The sequence below is a fragment of the Haliotis cracherodii genome, unplaced genomic scaffold (genome assembly GCF_022045235.1).
Source record: "Haliotis cracherodii isolate W230 unplaced genomic scaffold, xgHalCrac1.p SCAF_6, whole genome shotgun sequence".
NCBI lineage: Eukaryota > Metazoa > Mollusca > Gastropoda > Lepetellida > Haliotidae > Haliotis > Haliotis cracherodii.
In genome coordinates, this window is record NW_027266319.1 from 33,416,842 (window position 1) to 33,442,094 (window position 25,253).

Genomic DNA, 25,253 nt, shown 5'->3' on the forward strand with positions numbered 1-25,253 from the left:
TGTGGCAATGTGCTCCAGGACTACTTGGCCTATTTATGAGAAACCATCTGCATTTTGGGACAGTGTTTACTTCTGGCCAACTGATTGATTGATTGATTGTTTGTTGTTTAATGCAGCAGTATTCCAGCTATATGACAGCGGTCTGTAAATAATCAAGCCTGGACCAGACAATCCAGTGATTGACATCATGAGCATCGATCCACGCAATTGGGATCGATGACCTGCATCAACTAAGTGTGCGAGCCTGACCACCCGATCACGTTAGTCGCCTTTTACTGACTGTCATGTTGCAATATACATAAAAGAAAAAAGTCAGAGAAAAATATAGGTTCATCACGATATGGTTTTAAACAGAAGACCTCAGCAAGATCAAGTGCAATAAGTCTTGACCCTGGTAATTTATAAGGTCTCGAGGTTAACATCCATCCTTCAATCTGTTTGTTTGTTTGTTTCTTTATTTAACACTGCACTCAGCAATATTCCAGCTATATGACGGCGGTCTGTAAATAATCGAGTCTGGACCAGACAATCCAGTGATTGATATCATGAGCATTGACCCAGGCAATTGGGATACGATGACATGCATGAACTAAGTCAGCGAGCCTGACCACCCGATCCAGTTTGTCACCTCTTATGACTAGCCTTTTAATGGCAAGCATGGGTTGCTGAAGACCTATTCTACTCCAGATCATCACAGGTCACCCAACGGCATTGAGTGACACTGTCACACGTCATTGCGCTTGAACAGTGTGGAGTGACACTGTCACGTGTGATTTGGGATCGATGACATGCATCAACCAAGTCAGCGAGCCTGACCACCCGATCCCATTAGTCGCCTCTTACAACGAACATAGTCGCCTCTTACAACAAGCATGGGTTGCTGAAGACCTTTTCTTCCCCAGATCTTCACGGGTCCCATCCTTCCAAACAAAACACCATTAATCCATGAAACACAAACTTTCAAGTTCATGATGTACAGGATACGGGTCAAGAAAGTGCATCTGCCACTTCAGGGAGGAGGAGTAATTCTCAGAGTATGTTCAAACCTGATTAATACAACATTCATTTGTTTTGTTATCCTTTTAAACTTAACTTTGCAAAATGCACATAAAGGCTAACGTGTTGATTCAACTGTGACATGGGGCACAGATCACCAACTGGCTGTGCAGAGTTGCATCCCTTAGCTGTGCCTGGATCCCCTGGTCATGGGTTAAAAATCCTAGAATCACACCTGTCGTGACCCTTGGTTAAAAATATCAGCAACATTCCTGTACGTTTTGGTTTGAACTAACAGTAAGGGGGATATGCAGCCTTTGACATGCCAATTTGTGAGACTGGGTCAATGGCTCTACTTGACATCGCTGTACAAACTTCATTCCGCACTGTATGATATATGAGTACATTAGGTCAATCAAATACTTCTTTTTCTCCAGAAAATATTTACAACCATGTGCCATACGAACCTGCTCCCGCCACTCAGAAGGCAAGTACAATCACGATGATCAGTACATACCAAGGTCTGAGCAACTGTTGACATACATAGTAACATAGTGAGTGAGTGAGTGAGTGAGTGAACTAGAAAATGAGCTAGCTAGTGAGTGAATGAGTGGACTGGAGAGTGAGTGAGCTAGTGAGTTAATGAGTGAGTGAGAGAGCTAGAGAGTGAGTGAGTGAGCTAGTAAGTTAATGAGTGAGTGAACTAGCTAGTGAGTGAATAAGTGGACTGGCGAGTGAGTGAGCTAGTGAGTTTATGAGTGAGTGAGTGATCTAGAGAGTGAACTAGCTAGTGAGTGAATGAGTGAGTGAGTGATCTAGAGAGTGAACTAGCTAGTGAGTGAATGAGTGAGTGAGTGATCTAGAAAGTGAACTAGCTAGTGAGTGAATGAGCGAACTGGAGAGTGAGTGAGCTAGAGTTTATGAGTGAGTGAGTGAGCTAGAGAGTGAACTAGCTAGTGAGTGAATGAGTGGACTAGAGAGTGAACTAGCTAGTGAGTGAATGAGTGAGTGAGTGAGCTAGAGAGTGAACTAGCTAGTGAGTGAATGAGTGGACTGGAGAGTGAGTGAGCACGTAACACCGGAAATACCATGTCAACAAATCCATACTGAAGTACGAAAATTAATCATGTAATAACACTGTCTGGCTATAAAAAGTGTTGGTTTTTTTGTATATCTGGACTTATGCATGTAACTTATTTCATTAATTTGATTCAAAATTCCTTTTAATATTGTTTTAATTAATTTGGGCGAAATCGCGTATGAAGCGAGCGGAAGATCGCGCAACTCACCTTTATTAACAGCAACCACGGTCAGATTACCGCTATTGACGCCTTGAAACGAACATTAATTCACAGAGAATGGATACATATATCATAAATGTCATACTTTGACTCGTTAAAAGTCATATTTGTTACAGTTTGACGATTCTATGTCAACACGTAGTTCTCGCGATCACGTGCGCGAGAGCCTTGACGGTGACTGGTCAGACTGGTTCCATGTGAAAAAGAATTACCCGGCAATAGCGATCAGCTGCTTCGCTAAGGGATATTATTATTTAAAATATGTTTAGTAAAAGCCGCAACTAAATTAACAAGATATTGGGATATATTATTCCTGATAAAAAATAGTTTCAGATACAATTTTTGCCGATCCTTGCATTAAAATACTGTAAAGTTATATATCATTGGGTGTGTCTTGACCGAATCACCGGTAGATTCCAAGAATACGTGTGTACAGCTGATTGCTGTGTCCGGCTTAGTTTACGAGAAAATACACAAGGTAATCTTAATCCCTGGATGTAAAACAACGCCTGGCAGAACACAAAATCCAATTTAAACGGTAAATAAACATGTCTGGTGATTTTTTATCTCAAATTTCGAATTTGTACTGACCAAGTTTTTCATAACCCGTTCGTTTACCGGAATTCGCTGAAGGGGTAGATCTACGGTGTAATTTTTTTCTGCACTTAGCATTCGATTTTCCCCCCAAAAATACTGAATGCCCTAGAGGGGGGTGCGCACCATACTCAAGAAAATACGGGTAATTGATATAGGAAATACCCACACACATTGTGTGAACTCTCAACATCAACTGAATGTCATATTAAATCGTAGACCATTCATTGTGTGCTATGATGAATAGATAAACCACTAAACTCGTGAAGTTCACGTAATAATTTTCAAACAATCCTGATAGTGCAACACGTCAATTTTAAATCACACACATCCAAGTACACACACGTCTTTCCATGTATTCACATTCACCCGCTAACCGCACAGGCCGCGGACAGCTAAACGAGCCTCCTGGTGGTAATGAAGGCCGGGAATCAACCAAGCGCTAACGGTGAAGTGACACCAATACACAGGATATTCAAAGTCCTTTTACACGCGCTTCATTGACTTTGCCCACCCACGCGAAAAACCGGGTCCTGCAGTAGGAATTGAAAATCCACATCCCAAAGAGGCCACCCTGACTGTTCAGTGCTGACTGAGTACACACATGCAGATCATGCTGGAAGGAGCTACATATTTCTGGCCCATGTGTACCATGGTGTACATCCATCACCACAGGCAAACTACATGATGATGCACAAAACTGTGGCAATGTGCTCCAGGACTACTTGGCCTATTTATGAGAAACCATCTGCATTTTGGGACAGTGTTTACTTCTGGCCAACTGATTGATTGATTGATTGTTTGTTGTTTAACGCAGCAATATTCCAGCTATATGACGGCGGTCTGTAAATAATCGAGTCTGGACCAGACAATCCAGTGATTGACATCATGAGCATCAATTCACGCAATTGGGATCGATGACCTGCATTAACTAAGTGTGCGAGCCTGACCACCGGATCCCGTTAGTCGCCTTTTACTGACTGTCATGTTGCAATATACATAAAAGAAAAAAGTCAGAGAAAAATATAGGTTCATCACGATATGGTTTTAAACAGAAGACCTCAGCATGATCAAGTGCAATAAGTCTTGACCCTGGTAATTATAAGGTCTCGAGGTTAACATACATCCATCAATCAGTTTGTTTGTTTGTTTCTTTATTTAACACTGCAGTCAGCAATATTCCAGCTATATGACGGCGGTCTGTAAATAATCGAGTCTGGACCAGACAATCCAGTGATTGATATCATGAGCATCGATCCATGCAATTGGGATACGATGACATGCATGAACTAAGTCAGCGAGCCTGGCCACCCGATCCAGTTTGTCACCTCTTATGACTAGCCTTTTAACGGCAAGCATGGGTTGCTGAAGACCTATTCTACCCCAGATCATCACAGGTCACCCAACAGCATTGAGTGACACTGTCACACGTCATTGCGCTTGAACAGTGTGGAGTGACACTGTCACGTGTGATTTGGGATCGATGACATGCATCAACCAAGTCAGCGAGCCTGACCACCCGATCCCATTAGTCGCCTCTTACAACGTACATAGTCGCCACTTACAACAAGCATAGGTTGCTGAAGACCTTTTCTTCCCCATATCTTCACGGGTCCCATCCTTCCAAACAAAACACCATTAATCCATGAAACACAAACTTTCAAGTTCATGATGTACAGGATACGGGTCAAGAAAGTGCATCTGCCACTTTATGGAGGAGGAGTAATTCTCAGAGTATGTTCAAACCTGATTAATATAACATTCATTTGTTTTGTTATCCTTTTAAACTTAATTTTGCAAAATGCACATAAAGGCTAACATGTGTTGATTCAACTGTGACATGGGGCACAGATCACCAACTGGCTGTGCAGAGTTGCATCCCTTAGCTGTGCCTGGATCCCCTGGTCATGGGTTAAAAATCCTAGAATCACACCTGTCGTGACCCTTGGTTAAAAATATCAGCAACATTCCTGTACGTTTTGGTTTGAACTAACAGTAAGGGGGATATGCAGCCTTTGACATGCCAATTTGTGAGACTGGGTCAATGGCTCTACTTGACATCGCTGTACAAACTTCATTCCGCACTGTATGATATATGAGTACATTAGGTCAATCAAATACTTCTTTTTCTCCAGAAAATATTTACAACCATGTGCCATACGAACCTGCTCCCGCCACTCAGAAGGCAAGTACAACCACGATGATCAGTACATACCAAGGTCTGAGCAACTGTTGACATACATAGTAACATAGTGAGTGAGCTAGAGAGTGAGTGAGTGAACGAGAAAATGAGCTAGCTAGTGAGTGAATGAGTGGACTGGAGAGTGAGTGAGCTAGTGAGTTTATGAGTGAGTGAGTGATCTAGAGAGTGAACTAGCTAGTGAGTGAATGAGTGCGTGAGTGATCAAGAGAGTGAACTAGCTAGTGAGTGAATAAGTGAGTGAGTGATCTAGAAAGTGAACTAGCTAGTGAGTGAATGAGTGAGTGAGTGATCTAGAGAGTGAACTAGCTAGTGAGTGAATGAGCGAACTGGAGAGTGAGTGAGCTAGTGTGTTTATGAGTGAGTGAGTGAGCTAGAAAGTGAACTAGCTAGTGAGTTAATGAGTGAGTGAGCTAGAGAGTGAGTGAGTGTGCGAGTGAGTTAGTGCGAGCTAGAGATTGAGCTAGTGAGTCAGTCAGCGAGAGAGTGAGTGAGTGCATAAATTAGTGGTGTTTTACTCACTTTGAACAGTATTTTGCTTATATCATGCCATACTAGTCAAAAACCTTTACAACTTCAGTGAAACCAAGAAACATGGGTATAGAGCAGACAAACCACACAGTGATCATGGCACACCTGAGGGCAGCTACCCTGCACATCGAGGTGATGTTCCAAATTGCCTTAAGTCAGCTCAGATTCTCCACCTAACAGCATGACCATGATGACAAGAGTCTCACTTAACCCACACAGTAGCAACCAATCATACCAAGGTTACCCAGGGCTAGGTACATTTCATAAGGACTACTTAACTGATGGTAAACTTATCAATGGTCAATAAAGTCTCCATTTGATTTGTTTGGGATTTGTTTGTTGTTTAACGCCGCACCCAGCAATATTCCAGCTATATGATCATGATGATGAGGGTGCGGTCTGTAAATAATCGAGTCTGGACCAGACAATCCAGTGATTGATATCATGATCATCGATACATGCAATTGGGATAGGATGACATGCACTAACCAAGTGAGCAAGCCTGACCAACCAATTCCATTAGTCGCCTTTAACGACAAGCATAGTCGCCTTTTACGGCATGCATGGATTGATGAAGACCTATTCTACCCCGGATCTTCACGGTTAGTCTCCATTTGAACTGAATTCAGAAAAAAAGACAATGAAAACATGACAAGCAAACATTATTGTATTAGATGTCCTTTGGCACATTGTTATAAATCATCAATAACCCTGTCTATTGCGACTTCAACATGTAATCAAAGACATTTGTAATCAATCAGGAGTGACTTAATCTCTGTGATCTGTCATCTGTGAAACAATTAGTTTTCAACATGTTTCTATCCAACTATCAACTTTCAATCACTAAAAGTTCAGTTCTCAATCACTTAACCTACCATATTCGATCTAATAAGCGCCCACGGCGATATTTGCTAATATATTGGCTAGTCAACAATCCCAATTTGCACCCCTTCCGACTGATCAATGTACACAAGACTTATTTATTCGTGTATAATATGCACTTGTGTGTTATATGCACCCTTAATAATGGGCAATTAAATTCTGGAAAAATATATCTGTCTTATAAAAACATTTCAGGCTGTCAGCATAAACCATGAAATTTACAATCTTTCAACTCTGTTTTTTTTACCAATATATACTGAACCGCAAAAGAAACATCACCATGGATAGATATATGAGAAACCTTATTTGTCCAAACACTGTAAGCATACTTTCAGACATATTTAAAAGATGAAACGTGGCAAATCTGATCATCAAGGTTGAAATTAAAGTGACAAATGTTCTTAAAGTGAAACACAACACTTGTCTCTGAGAAAATGGCATCACAAGTCAGTATCACGTGTGTCCGCCATGTGCATTGATGACTGCCGTGCACCGTCGATACGCGGAATGGATGAGGCAGTTGATGAAGGCCATAGCCACTTGAACCCACACTCTGAGGAACGCCTGATGTATTTCAGCTGCAGCTGTCGGCCTTGGTTCAGTATACTATTCTACCCGTGAAGATTCCAGGTTAGAATAGGTCTTCAGCAACCCATACTTGCTGTAAAATGCGACTATGCTTGTCGTAAAAGGCGACTAACGGGATCGGGTGGTCAGGCTCGCTGACTTGGTTGATACATGTCATCGATCTCAATTGCGAGGATTGATGCTCATGATGTCAATCACTGGATTGTCTGGTCCAGACTCGATTATTTTACAGACCTCCGTCATATAGCTGGTATATTGCTGACTGCAGCGTTAAACAACAAACAAACAAACAAACAGTATACTATTCTAATAGGAGCCCCCTATTTCTAATTTTGAGAGCGCCCTGCGCACTTATTACCTCAAATACGGTATTCCCTATACAGCTTGTGAAAGCTGCATGGTCTCCTCAACACTCTGGCGGGTGATGGTGTTTCTTCCAACAGGATTCTCACAAAGCAAGCATCAAGGCATCCATCATCTACCCACAATATTAGCAGAAGCCACAAGAGCCACTGTTAATTAGCAATGGATTAATTACTCACTGCTTCTCATGAGAACCATCTGTGTAAACACGCATCTGTCTGTGTCGAGTGAGTGTCAGACTTGAACATCATGGAATTGAGAGATCAGTCACCATGAGGAATTAAACATGGTAAGTCTGATCCTATCAAGTTATACTGAAAGACTACCCCACTAAGCCAGAGTTTAGATCTTCCAACAAAGTTCTATTGTAAAATTTACACACAGCTATAATTTAAGGTCTCCCAGCACTAAATATCTTGTGACAAAGTTAAATTGAAAGATTTTCACACAAAGTTCTACTGTAACACCTTCTCACAAAGGTATTCCATAAGATACTCCCACAAGGTCAAATTGTAAGATCTTCCCACAAAGTTATATTTTTGGATCTTCGGACGATCTTCCCATTTAGTTATATTGTAAGGTCTTCCCACAAAGTTATGTTTTTGGATCTTCGGACGATCTTCACATTAAGTTATATTGTAAGGTCTTCCCACAAAGTTATGTTTTTGGATCTTCGGACGATCTTCACACTAACTTATATTGTAAGATCTTCACAAGTCTTTAGCCTAGAAAGGCTAGATATTCTCACTCCGTTGCCTTAGCAGATTAGCATAATACTGTCCATTAATGGGTCTGACCTTTCTGGAGGTTGTCCACCAATAGGATTCCTTTTGAATCCCAGAAAGCTGAAGCCATCACCATGACCTTTGCCTTCTTCAGAGGAGATGTTAAATGTTGCCATTGCTTTGACTGTTTACAAATCCATGTTTACAAATCCATGTTTACAATCGCTCAACAAAATCACCTCATCACCTAATAACCTGGGTCTGCTTCAAAACTACGTAAATTCTCACGAGAGATGTTTAATTGATGAAGCTTGAGTGTTTCTGATCAGGGCCCACTTGCACAAAGCGATCTTAGAGCTACAACTATTGTAAGCCTATGTTAAAGTATGGGAGTTACGATCATCTTAGCGCTAAGATCGCTTTGTGCAAGTGGGCCCTGGAGTCAGAGCTTGGAACTCAGCTGCAGAAATCTTTGTCATGCCCAGTTCATTCCTCAGAATGTTCTTTAGTCTCTCGTGAGGTCAAATATATACAATACTCATTTTACTACACATTCTGAAATGACACAACAATCTTTGTGATATTTCTACAAAACCTGCTTGCGAAGACGTCTGTTATCACTGATCAGTTGTAAGGATGTCCAAATAAAGTCACGTCAAGTCATTTTCATGCGAATAGTGAAATTGTACCTATTCTATTCATTCAACCTGTATAAATATCTATGGTTACAACTTTTACATTTCAGGTCACAGAAGCAGAGCCGTCAACATCTACAGAAGAACCAATGATGAGTGAGTGAGTTGGGTTTAACAGTATTCCAGTCATATCACGGCATGTCAGCTTAATGTGGGAGGAAAGCCCAAAGTGATGCAGGTCTCGGACGTTTACCACTTAGGTGAAACCCACGAGCACAGGTATGGTGCTGACAAACCTAGAAACATAATCGGGGTGAGCCTGGAATCAAACCCGCAATCATAGCCCCCCCCCCCCCCCCCCCCAGGCCATCTTCCCGGGGCAAGCGTGTCCACAAGCCTATATGAAAGCCTAGTTTCTACCCTTGCCACATCAAGGTCACATTTCTTGGCTTGACCCTGCCGCCACCTCGGTAGTTCATGAGTTGTGCCCCTTGTAATGAAAACGCAATATCCAATCAGATCGCTAGTCGATGGCAACTACCATAAGCGACAACCTAGTCGATCAGATAACGAAAACACTCACGATTTCATCCCTGAAACAAAAACATCACTGAGGGGTTTATAAAATGAAAAAGACACATTCATGTCAACAAACACAGGCAGCGGTAAATCACTTTCATACGCAGGTGTACCAGTTGTGGATGTTGATTTTGTGAAACATTCTCTGATTGGACTATCAATATGTGCGGTAGTCTATTTAGCACAGGAAAGTGGCAAGGGTGGAAAAAAGACTTTGACAAAAAGGCTAGAGGATGCTCTTGCCTCAGGAAGGCGCCCCCAGCCCAGTTATATTGTTAGCACCATGAAAACTGCAGTGGTATGTACCTGACACCAGGCAACATGTGGATTCTTGTCCATGTTCACATTGAGCTTCATTATCAAGTTCAGGAGGTTTTACCCTCAAACACACACACACACTAAACAGTTGACACGTTACCAGGGAACAACCATACCAGACATTTCAAACTCCTCGGAAATAACATGCTCTGCAATTAATGTTCCCATAAAATGCCTGCATTGTTGATACATCTTGACAACAGGGTGTTTCCGATGTCTCTGTCTGCCCTCCATCAACACATGCTAAATGCCCAGCCAGATACGGTGCACATAAACAGCATTAGTGGCCCCACTGACTTCAGCAACAAATCAACAAGAGCCTTTGAGTGAGGCTGTGCTCAACTGATTGTCATGCAGCCCTACCCTTGTAAAACTGGAGGTCAGTATGACTCCTTATCTGTACTACAGGGAGCAGGGATGTGAGCAGGTTTTCCGGGGGGGGGGGGGGGGGGGGGAAGAAATGTCTATGGGGTCTGGGGTAATTTTTTAAATATTTGATTGCATTTTAAGCAATTAATGTGCAGTTTAGACAACATTCACCAAGAAATGTAATAAGTCAATGGCAAAAGTCAAAAAGTCAAATAAACAATGATGGCGAATGCAGTAAAATTTCTAAGTTAAATCAGTACTTTTTAAAAATCGGGCATAGCTTCCGCACACCTGTCACAAGCGTGCAATGTCTGACCCTTTCCCCATGTTAAAGCATATTGAAAACTTACCTTGTACTTACTTACCTTTTGTTGAAAAAAAAACAAATATCCATCGCAAACATAAGACATTAATAAAACATATATCCCTGTGTTATGGGTTTTCTGACGCTGAAGAAACATTCATAGTTTTCTGCTAATCACATGAACAACTGTAAAACATTCAATTCACTTATAGGCTAAAAGACAACTTTATCTTAAAAACAAGCCATCATCTGAGTATTTACAAATTTTATGTGACGCCACACCCCACGTTATAGTGCAAGTATTCATGATAGAAAACATATGATGTCCGAAAACCTATGATGCTGAAAGCTCTGATCGAAAACAGGACAATCCGCGAAGATTGTCCGGTTTTTGATAACCTTTTTTGGAGTGTTTTTTTTTAAATCTTTGATCATATTTTCACGTGGATGATGATTTTTTTCTGAGGACTAATGTTTTAAAAAACGTGATTTTCTGCGTTTCCGTTCACATCCCTGAAGGAGTCATAGGTCATTCGTAGGTATCATTTTAACAACATATTTATTGATGTTAATTTTGTACTTTTTTAATCTAAAAGATATTATCTTGTTTCTCGTATCCTGTTGTTTAAATCGTGTTTTAGGTATATATCTACTCTCTACGCAGTTGTTAATGTAATAAAATCGAAAATGTCCAATATTTGTTATTATCTTTGCAGATAACAGGTTAATGTAGTTTGATAAGACAACTGCAATATCATGTTATAACTCTTTACATGATGAGGGGACTCACCAGAATCAGCACTCTACATATTAAAGTATCAACATCTTTTATTTGTAACTTCTATTTTGTGACTATTTTTTTGTTTGAATCCCAGTTTGCCCTGATGATAGGTTCAACAGCACCAAACCCTTCTTCATCGGTTTCACAAAGTGTTAAACGTCTAAGATCACTTCTGGCTTTCCTCACACAATAAGCCTACAGGCCATGATTTTACTGGCATACTGTTCTAAGCAGCGTTAAACCAAACTCACTCACTCACTCCATCTAATCATGCTAATGGACACTTCTATTCAAAAAACCTAAGTCATGAGGTCCTCTGGAATGCCATACCCTCCAGTTGAACAAAATTATTTTTGCAAAGTGTTAGATTTCCTATCATTGTGTGAGTGTTTTCTGTCTCAACTAAAACTGAACACTCTGAGTTAAAACACTGACTCTGTGGTCTAGTTATAGAGCATCTGCCTGGCGACTGGAAGGTTGGTGGCTCAATCACTTGGCTATGTCATACCAAAAGACACTAAAAGACGGCAATGATGGTAACCTCCCTGCCTGGCGTTCGTCATTAAGGGGCTAAAACAACATTCTCATTCAAATCAGTTAACTAAGATCTGAGGACATCCCATTACAGGTCACGTCAGACCGACCTTGCGCGAACTTTGACCGACCAATTGAATGACCAATCAGGAGGCAGCTTTCTCGTGCTTTACGGCACTTATTTCAAATGGGCGTCTCCGCTTCGAAATATATTTTTACAAATTTGAAACCTGAACAAAAAAACATTCTGGAATGGCTACTAGATGGTCTAGATTGTAAGGATTCAGTCGTTAAACCCGTAACTATCGTTCGGAATACCCCACGTTAACGTTTTCGAGGTTGCATGATAAGATTAGAAATCACATTCGGACTGTCACTTTCATAATCTGGTAAGCGACGCTCTGATTGGTCGGATGAAAGGTCGTTCTGGCGTGACCCCTAATGGGATGTCTTCAGATCTTTGTTTAGCGGTAGCGAAAACTAAGGTCTGATTTTAATGAGATTGCTAAAACAAGGACTGGTCAGCTTGGTGTGCCTGAATGGGCTATTCATGTTTAACAGCAGCATGGTATCTCAGTGGGCTAGGACTATAAAACCGGAATAAGTCTGGTAAGAAGCCCCCCCACACACACACCCACACCACCACAGCCACTCACATCACATACTCTTTATGAAATGTTAAACCCCCTGTCAACTCACCTGCGTTGAAATCAATGGAAGGGAAGTAACTCTCATAATCACTAGAGGAAGTGCTGTAAAATTTCGAAACTAGCTTCCTTGTTCATCTGACCATGCTGATGAGTGAGTGAGTGAGTTGGGTTTAATGCCGCATTTAACATTATTTCAGTTATATCACGGCGTGTCAACTGAATGTGGGAGGAAAGCCTGCAGTGATGCAGATCTCAGACGTTTACCACTTAGGTGAAACCCACGAGCACAGGTATGGTGCTGACAAACCTAGAAACAGGGGCGAACCGGGATTGGAACCCACAATCATAGGTTTCTGGCGTGCCAAAGGGACACAACTCTGCACAGTGTATCACTGCGCCTTAGACGACTGGGCCACCCGTGCCCCCACCATGCTGAAGAAGCACACACAAATTCCAAAAGCAACTAAACAAGAAATCTTACTCATATGTGAAAGGTTCATGAAGAAGCATTTGACTTAAAACACATCTGTGATGTCATTCCATTGTTTGAACGCTCCATTATTTTTCAGGAATGGAGAGTTGCTTGTCAACTGTACATTTTCTTGAAGCAACATTTGAATTAATTTCCACTTGGAACAGACTGAACTTTTTTTTACATTTATTTACAAGTGAATTTTTTCATTTTTTTCTGAAAACATGTGTCGTCAGCAGAGTTCGAACCCGCATCGTTAGATTCGAAAACGTTTAATTGCCAATCTCAGCCACAGCGGCACATGAAGGCATGGTGTGAAATTAACTATTAAATATTTTCATAATTTTGCATAATGCTTAAAAGCTCAAAATAATATGTATATGTTTTGTGTTAAAGCAGGTTACCCACAACAATGATCATATTTATCATATTTATAGCAGTTGGATAAACCTTGACGAAAAAAAAAAAATAAGCTAATATAAATATCGCTTGTTCGTGGCTCTATATTTCCTATTATACCCATCAGCATGTATTAACAATGTGCAAGCGATTGATAAATACTAATTTAGGATGCAACAAAATTATGAAGAGCCGTGTACCATGCATTGTAAATGTCAGCTCGCGACGGAGCATGGGGCACATGCAACAGCGACAGAGAACGCATTCCTCGTGCATCACGCAAGGTCGACTCACGCAGTATAAATACAGACAACAAAGTTCTGGTTTATTTTTCAAATATTTTCAACCACAGAATATTTTGTCAAAGTGTAAAAGTAGGGATGAGTTTTAAGTAAGGGAATATCCTCGTAACTCTACATTCCTTAAACATAATGGGCCTCTGCTCCATTATATTTAAGGAATGGAGTTACTCAGACATTCCGCTCTACATAATGTCGTTCTGCTGCACAAGAACCAAAAAATAAAAGGTAGACATGCTTATCAGCATATTTTGTGTGTTAAATGCAGTGGGGTAAAACATAATCTAAATAAAAATATTTTGTAGAAAAATCAGAAAATCAATTTTAATAAACACTTGCCTGTAATCACCGTCACCATGACAACATCAGGGGTCTTCCACAGTCTTGAACTTCACAGAGTCAGTCAATGTCACATGATCACCTTCCATCGATAGCAGTTCCAAGTATCTTCAGTGAGTGGGATGATAAATAACTGTTCTGACAACGCCTCAGATGACACAGACCATCTTTTGTATGACAGGAATTGTTAACATGAAAGAACTTCCCCATTTGGCTGGATATGATATGATGAAATGTCCATGTAAAGTCTCACAATAACTCATCAATGAAGGTAGTTGCATGGAAAAAATCCTGGGTTGTAAATCTCACAGTCTCACAATCTCAAACGGATATACTGCCAAAAGAGTATCTGTTCCTGTTGTGAAATTCTATGTTCAAGAATTATTCCCATGGAACAGTTTTGATTATGAAAATCTTTCCACAATACATTGACATTGGCAATATTTGTCCTGCCTGAAACTAATCCCATGAGGATCTGACCATCGTTGACAATTTGAGTACACTTTCTGTTAATCTTGCTCCCAATGTTTGAACACAAGCAAAGAATGCACAACAGTTTCTGTGATAATAAAAGCTGGCCATCAACTGAATACAAGATTTCATTGACTCTTTTCACTTCTTTTCGACATTGTATTCTGATAAGGTGGACTTGTGTTCATTGCATCCTCTGAGCTGCGATGTTCAGTGTCTGTGGAGAATGGTGCCATCATCTTCCTGTCACTGTTATCGGCTTCAGGACACTTCAATAATCACTGAGTAGCAATATCTGAACCTGCTATGTTAAGGTTTTGGAAAAATTGGCGGGGCACTAAATTTCATTTGGTATTTAAGTATGACATTCTGTTCTATCAAGTATAACATCAACATCATATTGAAGAGAGCATACAATCAAAATGAAAATAAGACTTCAACATGTTCAACAAAAACATATTTCAACAAATTAATGAGTGAGTGAGTGAGTGAGTTGTGTTTAACGCCGCTTTTAACAGTATTCCAGTTATATCACGACGTGTCAGCTCAATGTGAGAGGAAAGCCCGAAGAGATGCAGGTCTTAGACGTTTACCACTTCGGTGAAACCCACGAACAAAGGCATGGTGCTGACAAACCTAGAAACGTAATCAGGGCGAACCGGGATCCGAACCCACAATCAGAGGTTTCTGACGTCAAGGACGCAACTCTGCACATCAACTAATTAATCTGCACATAACAATCTCAATGCTACCATGTCATTCCATTATGCATTTGGCAATGCAAAAGGTAATACTGAGGATTCTTTACCATTCCATTGATATATCTGCCAAAGTAAAGTCTTGGACACTCTTGGAACTCAGGGCCAGCACTAAGAATGATATTATTCTTCACATGAAACGTACAAGTATGACTCACACTATCATCATGATCATGAACTCCCTTGCTGTTCTTAAAAACAATATCACATTAAAGGCTTAAAAAAATAAAAGAATTGGTTCTCAGTTTCTCAGGCAATGGTTTTTGAAAATATAGTGCAGGCAGGTGGTTTCTTTTTTCCTTTTTCTTTTTTTTCTTCTTTTGTTTTTTTTTGGGGGGGGGCGGTTGTTCAAACTAGTATGTAAACAATAAACAGTTGTGTATTCAGTCAACAATTGTGTACAATCAATCTGGGAAAGGGCCTCTCAACATTAATGTATTCCTTGATGAGTAAAATACTGGAACATAGTATTTGAATACCGTTGGACATGGAATATTTAAGGATTTTTTTTAAATGGAAATAAAAATGAAACATGCAGCGAACTTTATGATGAAGGGGGCGGTGCCTGAGAACCAAGACTATTTATTTTAGCCAAATAAAGATATTTGACAAAGTACTGACCCTGAATTTTAATCTTTGTCCATAAATTGTAATTTCACTTACTAAGCCTCAATACTAGACTTATTGACAGTCGTAAGTCTATGTTAAACCACTGTCAGTATTTTATAGTCGTACAACTGAAAAAGCAATAGCACTGTGGCAGTTGTTTATCTATAAAAAACTATATGGTTATGGTTGTTGGTTGGTTTGTTGTTTAACACCGCACTCAGCAATATTCCAGCTATATGACCGCGGTCTGTAAATAATTGAGTCTGGACCAGACAACCAAGTGATTGATATCATGAGCAAGGATCCACGCAATTGGGATCGATGACATGCATCAACCAAGACAGCGAGCCTGACCACCCGATCCCATTAGTCGCCTCTTACGACAAACATAGTCGCCTTTTACGGCAAGCATGGGTTGCTGAAGACCTATTCTACCCCGGATCTTCACGGATATATATGGTTATGACAAACGTAGCACCAATAGTATGAAACGTTCACAGCTCCATGACCATCATCATATGTAAACTAGGAGGTACGATAGTGTTACAAATATGGGAGATTACTGACAAATACATACCCTTCCTGGTCCGCCTGCAGCTTGTTGTGTTGAGTGATAGCATCCAGAACACACTCCTCCAGCATCCGGACATGAGCATCGCTGGCCACACAAAAACACAATACACAGTTAACTCCCTTTATCAACACAACATGGTCGTCACATGGTAAGATTTGGTAGCAGGTATACAGCAAGTCACTAAAAATTTCAAAATGGGAATTCAAAATTCCAGATTCTGGTTACCATAATTCATAATAGCTATATAATCATAGGGATGTTTAGGTTGGTAAATGTGCCATGTATTTCAATGATAACAGGACCAATAAATTATGACAAGGAATATTATAGACAACAAAGCAGTGTCATTATCCCCACCATGAGCCAGATGTAGAAGTGAATATACAGGGACAAAGGGGGGTAACTCCAAAACAAAAACATTACGGCATCAGTCTTGACAAGTTCCCTGGAACCTTTTGTTGTTGTTGTTTGTTGTTTGTTGTTTTACACCGCACTCAGCAATATTCTAGCTATATGACGGCGGTCTGTAAATAATTGAGACTGGACCAGACAATCCTGGGATTGACATCACGAACATCGATCCACGCAATGGGGATACGATGACATGCATCAACCAAGTCAGCGAGTCTGACCACCTAATCCCGTTAGTCGCCTCTTACAGCAAGCATAGTCGCCTTTCATGACAAGCATAGTCACCTCTTACGACAAGCTTAGTCGCCTTGCAAGTATCTTAAATAAGTTGTCCCCAATAATATTCCTTGTCATAATCATATCCAACTTCAAACTGCCAATAAACACTCTCAGGACCAATAAGACAAAACGGCTTCAATACTTAGTATTCACGCATGTACAAGGTGAAACAATACGAAGATCAGCTGTAGCTGAAGCATAATGCAACCATCAATAAAATTGGTTCCTTTGTTGTGAGTTTGGTTCAAAATCTCTTTGAACAGTATTTCAGTTACATTACAGCGTTCCTGGTACCAGTTTGGAAGAGTTTCTACTAGGTAACTCTGGTACCCGGGTCGGGTGGGTACTGAGTAGAACCCGGGTACCCACAGGACTAACCGGACCCGTGGTTAGTCATGTGATATATTGTTTAATGACAAACATTATTTAAAACTCTATGGTCATGATGGTTACACTACAAGTCACTAATGTTCGCATTTCTTTCTGACTATGCACCCATTTCTCCTGATTTTGTACATGGTTGAATAAAGATAAAACTTAATTCAACTTCAGTGTATGCATGACCAGATTGTTGATTACTTGTATCTAAATATGTTTTGCCAGGGCTCTGCTAAAAATGTTTCCAATCGGACATTTTGAGAAATCTCCTCAGACCAACAGTGGGTAACCGAGTAGGGTCGGATGATAGGGGGTGGGTACCCGGGTAGTAAATATGGACTCGTCCCAGCCCTAGTTTCTACTTTTCAAGGCAAACATAGCATCACTGGTAACAGACACTGAGTTATCTCCCTTGGACCAACTTCATCTTCACAAGCAACTTCAAACCCACGGCGATATTTGCTAATATATTGGCTAGTTAACAATCCCAATTAGCAATCCTTCGGATTGATCAATGTATACAGGACTTATTCATTTGTGTATAATACACACTCATATTTTATATGCACCCTTAATTATGGGCAATTAAATTCTGGAAAATATATCTGTTGTGTATGATACTCATATACGTTTCTTTTGTATCATTTTAGGCTGTCAGCATAAACTACGAAATTTACGATCGTTCAACTCTGCTTTTTTTCTCTCATCAAAATTATATTCTATATTAGAGCCCCCTATTACTAACTGTACATAATCCACAGTGGGTGGATAAAACTGTTAAATCGAAATAGTGTAGTTTCATCCAATACAATAAAAGTTTGAACTTGTTTCAAGAGTGTCTTAATTTATGCTGTTATCTTCACACCAGGGGGTGTAGTATTGCCCAGTTACTATCATCAAAATAGGTATAGATCCATCGACTTTAGAATCAAATTTGTTCAATGCCGCTCAATCTCTGAAAACAAATTTAACCTAATATATATAGTTTCAATAGATGCACACCTCGGTCAATTTCCTAATCGCCCAAGATGCTTATTACAGCAAATATTGTACGTCTTGGCAAGTTCCACATGTTGAAAAGAATAACACTATGTCATAAGTTACCATGGTTACTGGTATACCTTTTAAATGAAGTGAGGCAAATGATACGTCCATGGTTGTGCACGACCTCTCCATTTTCAACTTGATCAGACTGGGCTTCACTTGGTTCACACATGACCTCAACAGCCCGAGCCAAGCCATGCATCACGCTGTACTCGTCCTCCGACTTGTTGCGGCTTGTCGGCGGGCCCAGATGAGCCAGAGCAATCATCAGCTGGAACACAGATGTTGCAGCATCATTCAACCATGTTGTACATCTATAGCATGCATAATACTTCCTTATTACCAGTAACTCATAATAATATTTTTTTATGGTCTACAAGACTTTACTGTAAAATGTTGAGGTGTCCAAGATTATTGCACTTATATAGCGACGTGCATGCACGTGTGTGTGTGGCTGTTTGTACTAGTCCGGACTGATGTTGATTTATAGTGCTAGCTCACTGAGATACCATGCTGCAGTTTAACATGAATATCCCACTCAGACACAGTATACTGACTCCAGGCCGACCAGTCCTTGTTTTAGCCCCTTAATGCTGAGCGCCAGACAGGGTAACAACAAGTACCATCTTTTAACATCACAGTGTATCAGATTGATGTGGGAGGAAAGCCCAAAGTGATGAAGGTCACACATGTCTACCATCTTGATGAAACTCACGAGCACAGTTACAGTGCTGAAAACACATTGACAAACCTAGACATGCTAGAATAATCAGGGTGAGTCTGACACTCAAATACACAATAACAGCTGTCCGGCTTGCCTTAAGGAACATAACACTGCACAGCAAACCCCGCCACATTAGACAACTAGGCCACCCATGCCGCCAAATATTACAGCATCAAATGTCATAATGGAAAACCTAATCTACATAACCTTGAGTGTTGAAAGCTACTTTACCTGCTGTAAATTTTGTTCTTTCTGAGACCATGAATTTAGCGAATGATTTCCGGTGACAATGCGAATCTGAAAACAAAAACATATTCAATCATTAAAATTTCCTATTTATAATGATTTGGACCATACATGCCTAATACATGTAATAGTAATACTTCAATCAGATTCTGTACATATTCAACATGTGTAATAATGTACGCTTTATATACACATGATACAGTTTGTTGCAAACATATGAACTGACCACTACATACTGACAGGAGATACAGTGAGGTTAACCTTCAAAACATGACAAACATAAACCTGACCATGCCAGTTAATTAACTGAATATGTAATTAACACCAATTAACAGTTATAATGCTAATCATGTACCATGAACATGCCAAAGGCATCAGCATGCTACCTCTGAATTAAATATTTCCTGGCAGTTGCAAATCTACGAGTAAGCATAGGTACGCTAATAATAATAATAATAAAAATAATAGTAATAATTCACAGGTTTGTATACACTACGCAGCCCCATCACCTGTGATTATCAGCTGATGATGACTTAAGGTTGATAAACAGTATAGCTCTCACATGTCTATTTTAACATAAAAAAATAGAATATTCACATTAGTTCCCTTTTACAATCCATTCATCCACATGAGTTAAGTTAAAACTCAAACAAATATATATATTGAAAATACAAATGTTTTCATAAACTGGCCTTGTATTCATTCTTGTCATTACAAATGTAATTGATTTATTGCAAAAGAAGTCCCACAGTATATATATGTATGGTTTGGACTGGCAAGGTTAACATGCCTGCAATTTCAGTAAATAAATACCTAATTAACTGCATTCCTGTCCATAGTAATGAAAACCGAATAAAAAAATAGAATATTCACATTAGTTTTCTTTTACAATCCATTCATCCACCACATGAGTTAAGTTAAAACTCAAACAAATATATATATTGAAAATACAAATGTTTTCATAAACTGGTGCCTGCTGTAAAATGTGTTGCCGCATATATATTTTTATTGATATATTTATTGAACAAATTTTGAAAACTCACAACATTGACGGACTTATTCAATGGCATAGCATGTAGAAATAGATCATTGAGAGCAGCTTATGCACACTCAATGACCCCTTGTGATATTGTCAAAGATTATCTGTACCTGTAGTGAAATTGTTCCTTTGTGCTAATTTTCTAAAGGGCAGGGGAATAATAATTAAAAAAACAGTTTTCACAAAGAATTATTTTCCACAATACACTTTCAATAGTTGTTGGAACTAATTCCATGCGGAACTGATCATTGTTGACAATTATCAGATAATCCGGGTACATACCAACTTTCTCACTGGGTAGATGTCGAATACAATTCGCATGTATTCCATCATGCATTCCACGCTGCAGGTCCATAACGTCTTGGTGATCGGAGCTGCTGGGATTATACCTGGTGTTTTGGACCTTGTTATCACATCGTATTCAATTGGCTGTTTACTAGATTTACTGAAATATGGATGTCTATCTAGAACAAAAAGGGTTTTGTGTGACGATTTCAGAGAGTTCGCAAACACTTGATCCGACATGCAATCTGACATAGCCATGTTGACGATTATGTTAAGATGTCTCGCTTAGATCTTTGAAGATGTTTCACTGAACAGGTAATCAGCTGGTGCTTGTCTTGAGACTTGACTTCGTACTGTATTTGCTTCCCTTTGGTCTTCAAGTTCAACCCGATGCACAGCAGCTGTAAAGCCGCATAACCGATGACAATAGCGTATCCGTATCCGGAAGTGTTAATTCTTTATTTTAAGCACGTGCAATCCTTTTCTCCGAATTTTTTTATTCATGTAAACAACTCGTGCTCTCCCGCCTGATTAGGATAACATGTCAAATGGGCGCTGCCATTTTGAAAAGACCCGGATGAAAACAAATCTTCATTTTTATTAATATTGTTTATTATGTGTTATATTTCGGAATAGTTCTCTTCATTACAAGTGTTAATGCTTACTATAATGGCCAAAGGAACCGTATGATTTATTTTACAAAGTACTGGATTTGACTTATGATCGCAGGCCAAAAGCTGATAGACTGGGCTCCTGTCTATCCGTTTTCGTTTAATTAAACACACTAAGTTTGCTGCGCGAACCTTCTCTGGCGCCAGTTTAAGTAGCTGACTGCGCAATTGCAAGTTCCGCATAGCTATTTGAGGACCAGTTTGCGTTGCCATAACAAATTCATTTGTGACAAAATGGCAGCCGAGGAAGGACCTAGACAACTGGACGCTCATGAATACCTGGATAAACATAGAGTTATTGACCTTTTTAACAATTTAACATCCCAACTGATATACAGCAGACCTGGTAAATATAATTACGATCCTTACTTGAAACACCTTCACTGTTGGTATTCTATACTTTTGTGATGTAAACATTGATATTGATGGTGACCAGTCAGCAGGTCAGAGGAACCGTCACAAGCATCTTTAGGAGGTGGCTCACTTTATAGATCTCAAAATAAACAGAAAAAATTACAATGCTTGCATTTGTATCGTGCTCCTAACCAAAATGACTACATATTTAGTAAAATGCATTACCATTAGAGTCTAGTGGACATTAGAATAATAACAGGGAAAACAAATTCAAAATGGTGGATTATTAAGGTAAATTTCATTCTTTCCATTCCATAATATATATATATAATTGGTAAAATAAAAAATAAAATAATAACTATATATCTTCAGACATCATCAATTTCAGACTGCCATGATTATCACGATTCATGAGGGTTAGAACCTATGTCTTGTTTTTAAGATAAAGTTTTTTACTCAAGAAAAATTGTATCAGTTGCCAGGTGGCTAATAATTTCATTGTTTTGAGATTTTTGAATCACATAGCATGTGATTAGGTATTATGCACTGAGTATTCAGGAAATATTTTACACATTTTTATTCTTCTTATTGCAGATGATCCGAAAAAATTCCTCATCAGTACACTGGAGAAGCTTCACAAGTGTCGGAGCACAAAGTTAGACATCCCAAGTCTGTTTGACGACTCAAACATTCACTCTGTGTTTGGAATGCTAGATCCCACAAACAGGGGCTACATTACCCTACAGCAATACAATGAAGGTAAGTTACTATGGTTACTGTGCTGAATGATCATAGTTAGATATACATGTGGATGTACTGTACTGGTGATAACCATTGTCAATACACCACAGGCTTGTATACACAACATTCATTTATTATTTAAGGCTCATATGTGGTACGATAGTGACACATGTCGACTTTTAGTCAGGTAGAGAAATTTGACTGTGTAACTCACAGAGTCCTACTCCATGCATGAACTTAACACTAATCCATCTTTCCAAGTCAAGGGAGTTAACAGACTATAAGTGCAGATTCAACCCTTGCTGAACTAGGCTGGAATTTCGTGGTTCGATCGTTGCGCTACCGATGGCTATTACAAACCCCAGAAGGTCTACCACTAAACCACAGAGGGGGTCTTGATTAAAGACATGAAGAGATTTGGAAAATATCTGTCGACAGTACACATGCTTCTACCCAAATCTGCACAATAGTTTATGAACCGGATGTTGATTTCGTTACACGATTTTGATTGGACTATGCATAGACTCAGTAGTCCAGCCAAAATACAACTCCAAACTTCCAGCCTAGTTTGACAATGGTGGAAGCTGGACTTTTATAGTCTGTTAACTCCCTTGCCTCGGGAAGGTGACGCTAATCCCACCATTGCCTGATATTGAAGTTATGTGTGGAGTAGATGGCTACCAGCCTATGGGACATGTTGCACAAGAATTATTGGTCTGAGCACTCACTGGTTACCTCTGGCTTGAAGCAAGCCATGACTTGATTTGTTGGTTAAAGATAAGGACTTTACTGCAATGCTGTTGTATATGTATTGACGGGTGATAGAGGAATACAGTGTATTTCAAACCATGAAGTATTGATGATTGGTGATAACCCTCTTTTGAATATTTTAAGCTCATGGTTTGATTATGGCAACAAGTAAGAAACTAAACCAGTGTAGTTTTTATTAAGCTTATTGTCTTTGAAGTATAAATGGGGGAAAGACCCCATTTGTCAGACAAATGTGTGTAGCCCATTATTTGTTACCTTATTTGGCAGAAATTTGTTGAAAACTGAAAAATTACATGCTGGGGTTTTTTCAGACCATTTTGTTAAATATTTTTACAGTAAGATGTACATGTATTATCTTCAAATATAGTTGGTTTCTTTACTTTTTTTAAAGAGTCTACCTTTACCAGAGACTATATATATGTATACAATGAATATTAGTATTATTTAACAGGAGAACGGGTCATTTGTTAGATTAACATCATTTTGTGCAAGTGAACCCTGAACCGCTGCAGTTGAAAATATTTCGTATTTTACATAAAGAATGCACAAATTAAATTTTCTGTGCATATGTGACTTCATATTATTAAAAGATATCACAAATCTTTTTCAGCTCTTACAACTCTTGGTGTGAAAAAGTATGACGATCAGCCAGCTGGTGCTGATATAGACAGGATCGCTTTTGATGTGTTTGTCAACGAAGCGTAAGTGCTTGTAACATATCATTCTTGTTGAATTGTTTTGTTTTCACCCAAACCAAGTTGCTCTGTTCAGTGTTTACAAGTCCTTTGATATTCAGAATATAGTTTGATGCCATCAGAGACTGAGAGTCTTTTTGCATATTTAAAAATAGGATTGTACATATACAACCAACACAAATCAAAGATAGTTTGAGGTAGATTTAGTCTCCATAATTAAAAAAAAAAATTCTAAAAAATGAGGAGGAAGGTATGACTTTATTTAAATACACATTATTTTATTGAAAAAAGTCACTGAACTTGACCCTTTAATACAATGTCACTTGTTAATCATTAAATTTTAAAAAAACATATTTTTTCATCAGCCATATCTTGGGGGATATTCCTATATGTTATCACTGTTAGGGCTAGTAGAATTTCTCCATCAATTTCCATCCCTGTGAGGTGTGGATTGTTGCTAAGGCTTTTGACCATTAATTAGTTACTTCCTGTGTGTATGATTTCTTAGAAGAGCACTTTATTTAAACAAATGCAATGAACATGTGGACTAGCCTGAATTACTTTGTCGTGGTTGAAGAAACATTGTTCTGTTTGTTCCCCTGTTATTGACTATCATCTCACATGCATCAAATGTAATTCATAATGTGGGGGCACAGGTGGCCCAGTCGTCTAAGGTGCCGCGATTCACCATGCAGAGTTGCCTCCCTTTGGCACACCAGGAACCTATGATTGTGGGTTCGAATCCCGGTTCATCCCGATTATGTTTCTAGGTGTGTCAGCACCATACCCGTGTTCGTGGGTTTTACCGAAGTGGTAAATGTCTGAGACCTGCATCACTTCGGGCTTTTCTCCCACATTAAGCTGACACGCCGTGATATAACTGGAATAATGTTAAAAGTGGCGTTAAACCCAACTCAGTCACTCACTAATTCATAATGTATAAGGAGTCTTGGGTTCTTAAAATATGTGTTTGCCTGTTTCAGGAAGAATGGGTTGACTGAAGCATCATCAACATTCAGCACCTAGGATACATGCAAGCCTTAATAAATACCTGCCATTCATTTCTGTGTACATATTTGTGTTGTTCAAGAAGAAATATATTCTCCTCAGTGTAAAAAAATAAACCTTTCAAACTGAAACATGAAATCTGTTCTTTATCTTGTCTCAAGATCAATTGATGTTGCATATGATCTTTCCCTAATCTCTTGGTTTACTGTCCAACAGCGTGGAGTCACACTTATACATGTCATTACTGCCCCAAATTTGGAGACACTGTTTTCTACTCAACAGCATGGGGTGACACGGTCACATGTCATTGCTTTCCAACAGCGTGGAGTGACACTG

General features: G+C 39.4%; 2 protein-coding genes across 2 annotated transcripts in view; one reads left to right on the plus strand and one right to left on the minus strand.

Moving 5' to 3' along the window:
- LOC139445176 (integrator complex subunit 13-like) overlaps positions 1–21,229 on the minus strand; it is a 444,879-nt gene extending 423,650 nt beyond the window's left edge. Inside the window, exons 1-4 of the mRNA XM_071226299.1 lie at positions 20,675–21,229; positions 19,339–19,404; positions 18,461–18,654; positions 16,275–16,355 (exon numbers count right to left, since the gene is read on the minus strand). Coding sequence (XP_071082400.1) covers positions 16,275–16,355; positions 18,461–18,654; positions 19,339–19,404; positions 20,675–20,935 — 602 coding nt within the window. The 5' untranslated portion in view covers positions 20,936–21,229. The remainder of the gene's footprint in view (positions 1–16,274; positions 16,356–18,460; positions 18,655–19,338; positions 19,405–20,674) is intronic.
- A 315-nt stretch (positions 21,230–21,544) lies between these two features.
- LOC139445965 (EF-hand calcium-binding domain-containing protein 10-like) lies at positions 21,545–25,013 on the plus strand. The gene is made up of 4 exons (XM_071227212.1): positions 21,545–21,694; positions 22,297–22,461; positions 23,825–23,915; positions 24,893–25,013. The coding sequence occupies exons 1-4, from the start codon at positions 21,583–21,585 to the stop codon at positions 24,933–24,935; spliced, it is 411 nt and encodes a 136-aa protein (XP_071083313.1). The 5' UTR covers positions 21,545–21,582; the 3' UTR covers positions 24,936–25,013.
- The last annotated feature ends 240 nt before the right edge of the window (positions 25,014–25,253 follow it).

What these genes read in the sequence shown, in the direction of transcription:
- LOC139445965 (XM_071227212.1), top strand. Translation starts at nt 21,583, where the DNA reads ATGGCAGCCGAGGAAGGACCTAGACAACTGGACGCTCATGAATACCTG. An exon ending in CCTACAGCAATACAATGAAG is followed by an intron (nt 22,462 to 23,824) that starts GTAAGTTACTAT and finishes AATCTTTTTCAG; the next exon opens with CTCTTACAACTCTTGGTGTG. An exon ending in GATGTGTTTGTCAACGAAGC is followed by an intron (nt 23,916 to 24,892) that starts GTAAGTGCTTGT and finishes TGCCTGTTTCAG; the next exon opens with GAAGAATGGGTTGACTGAAG.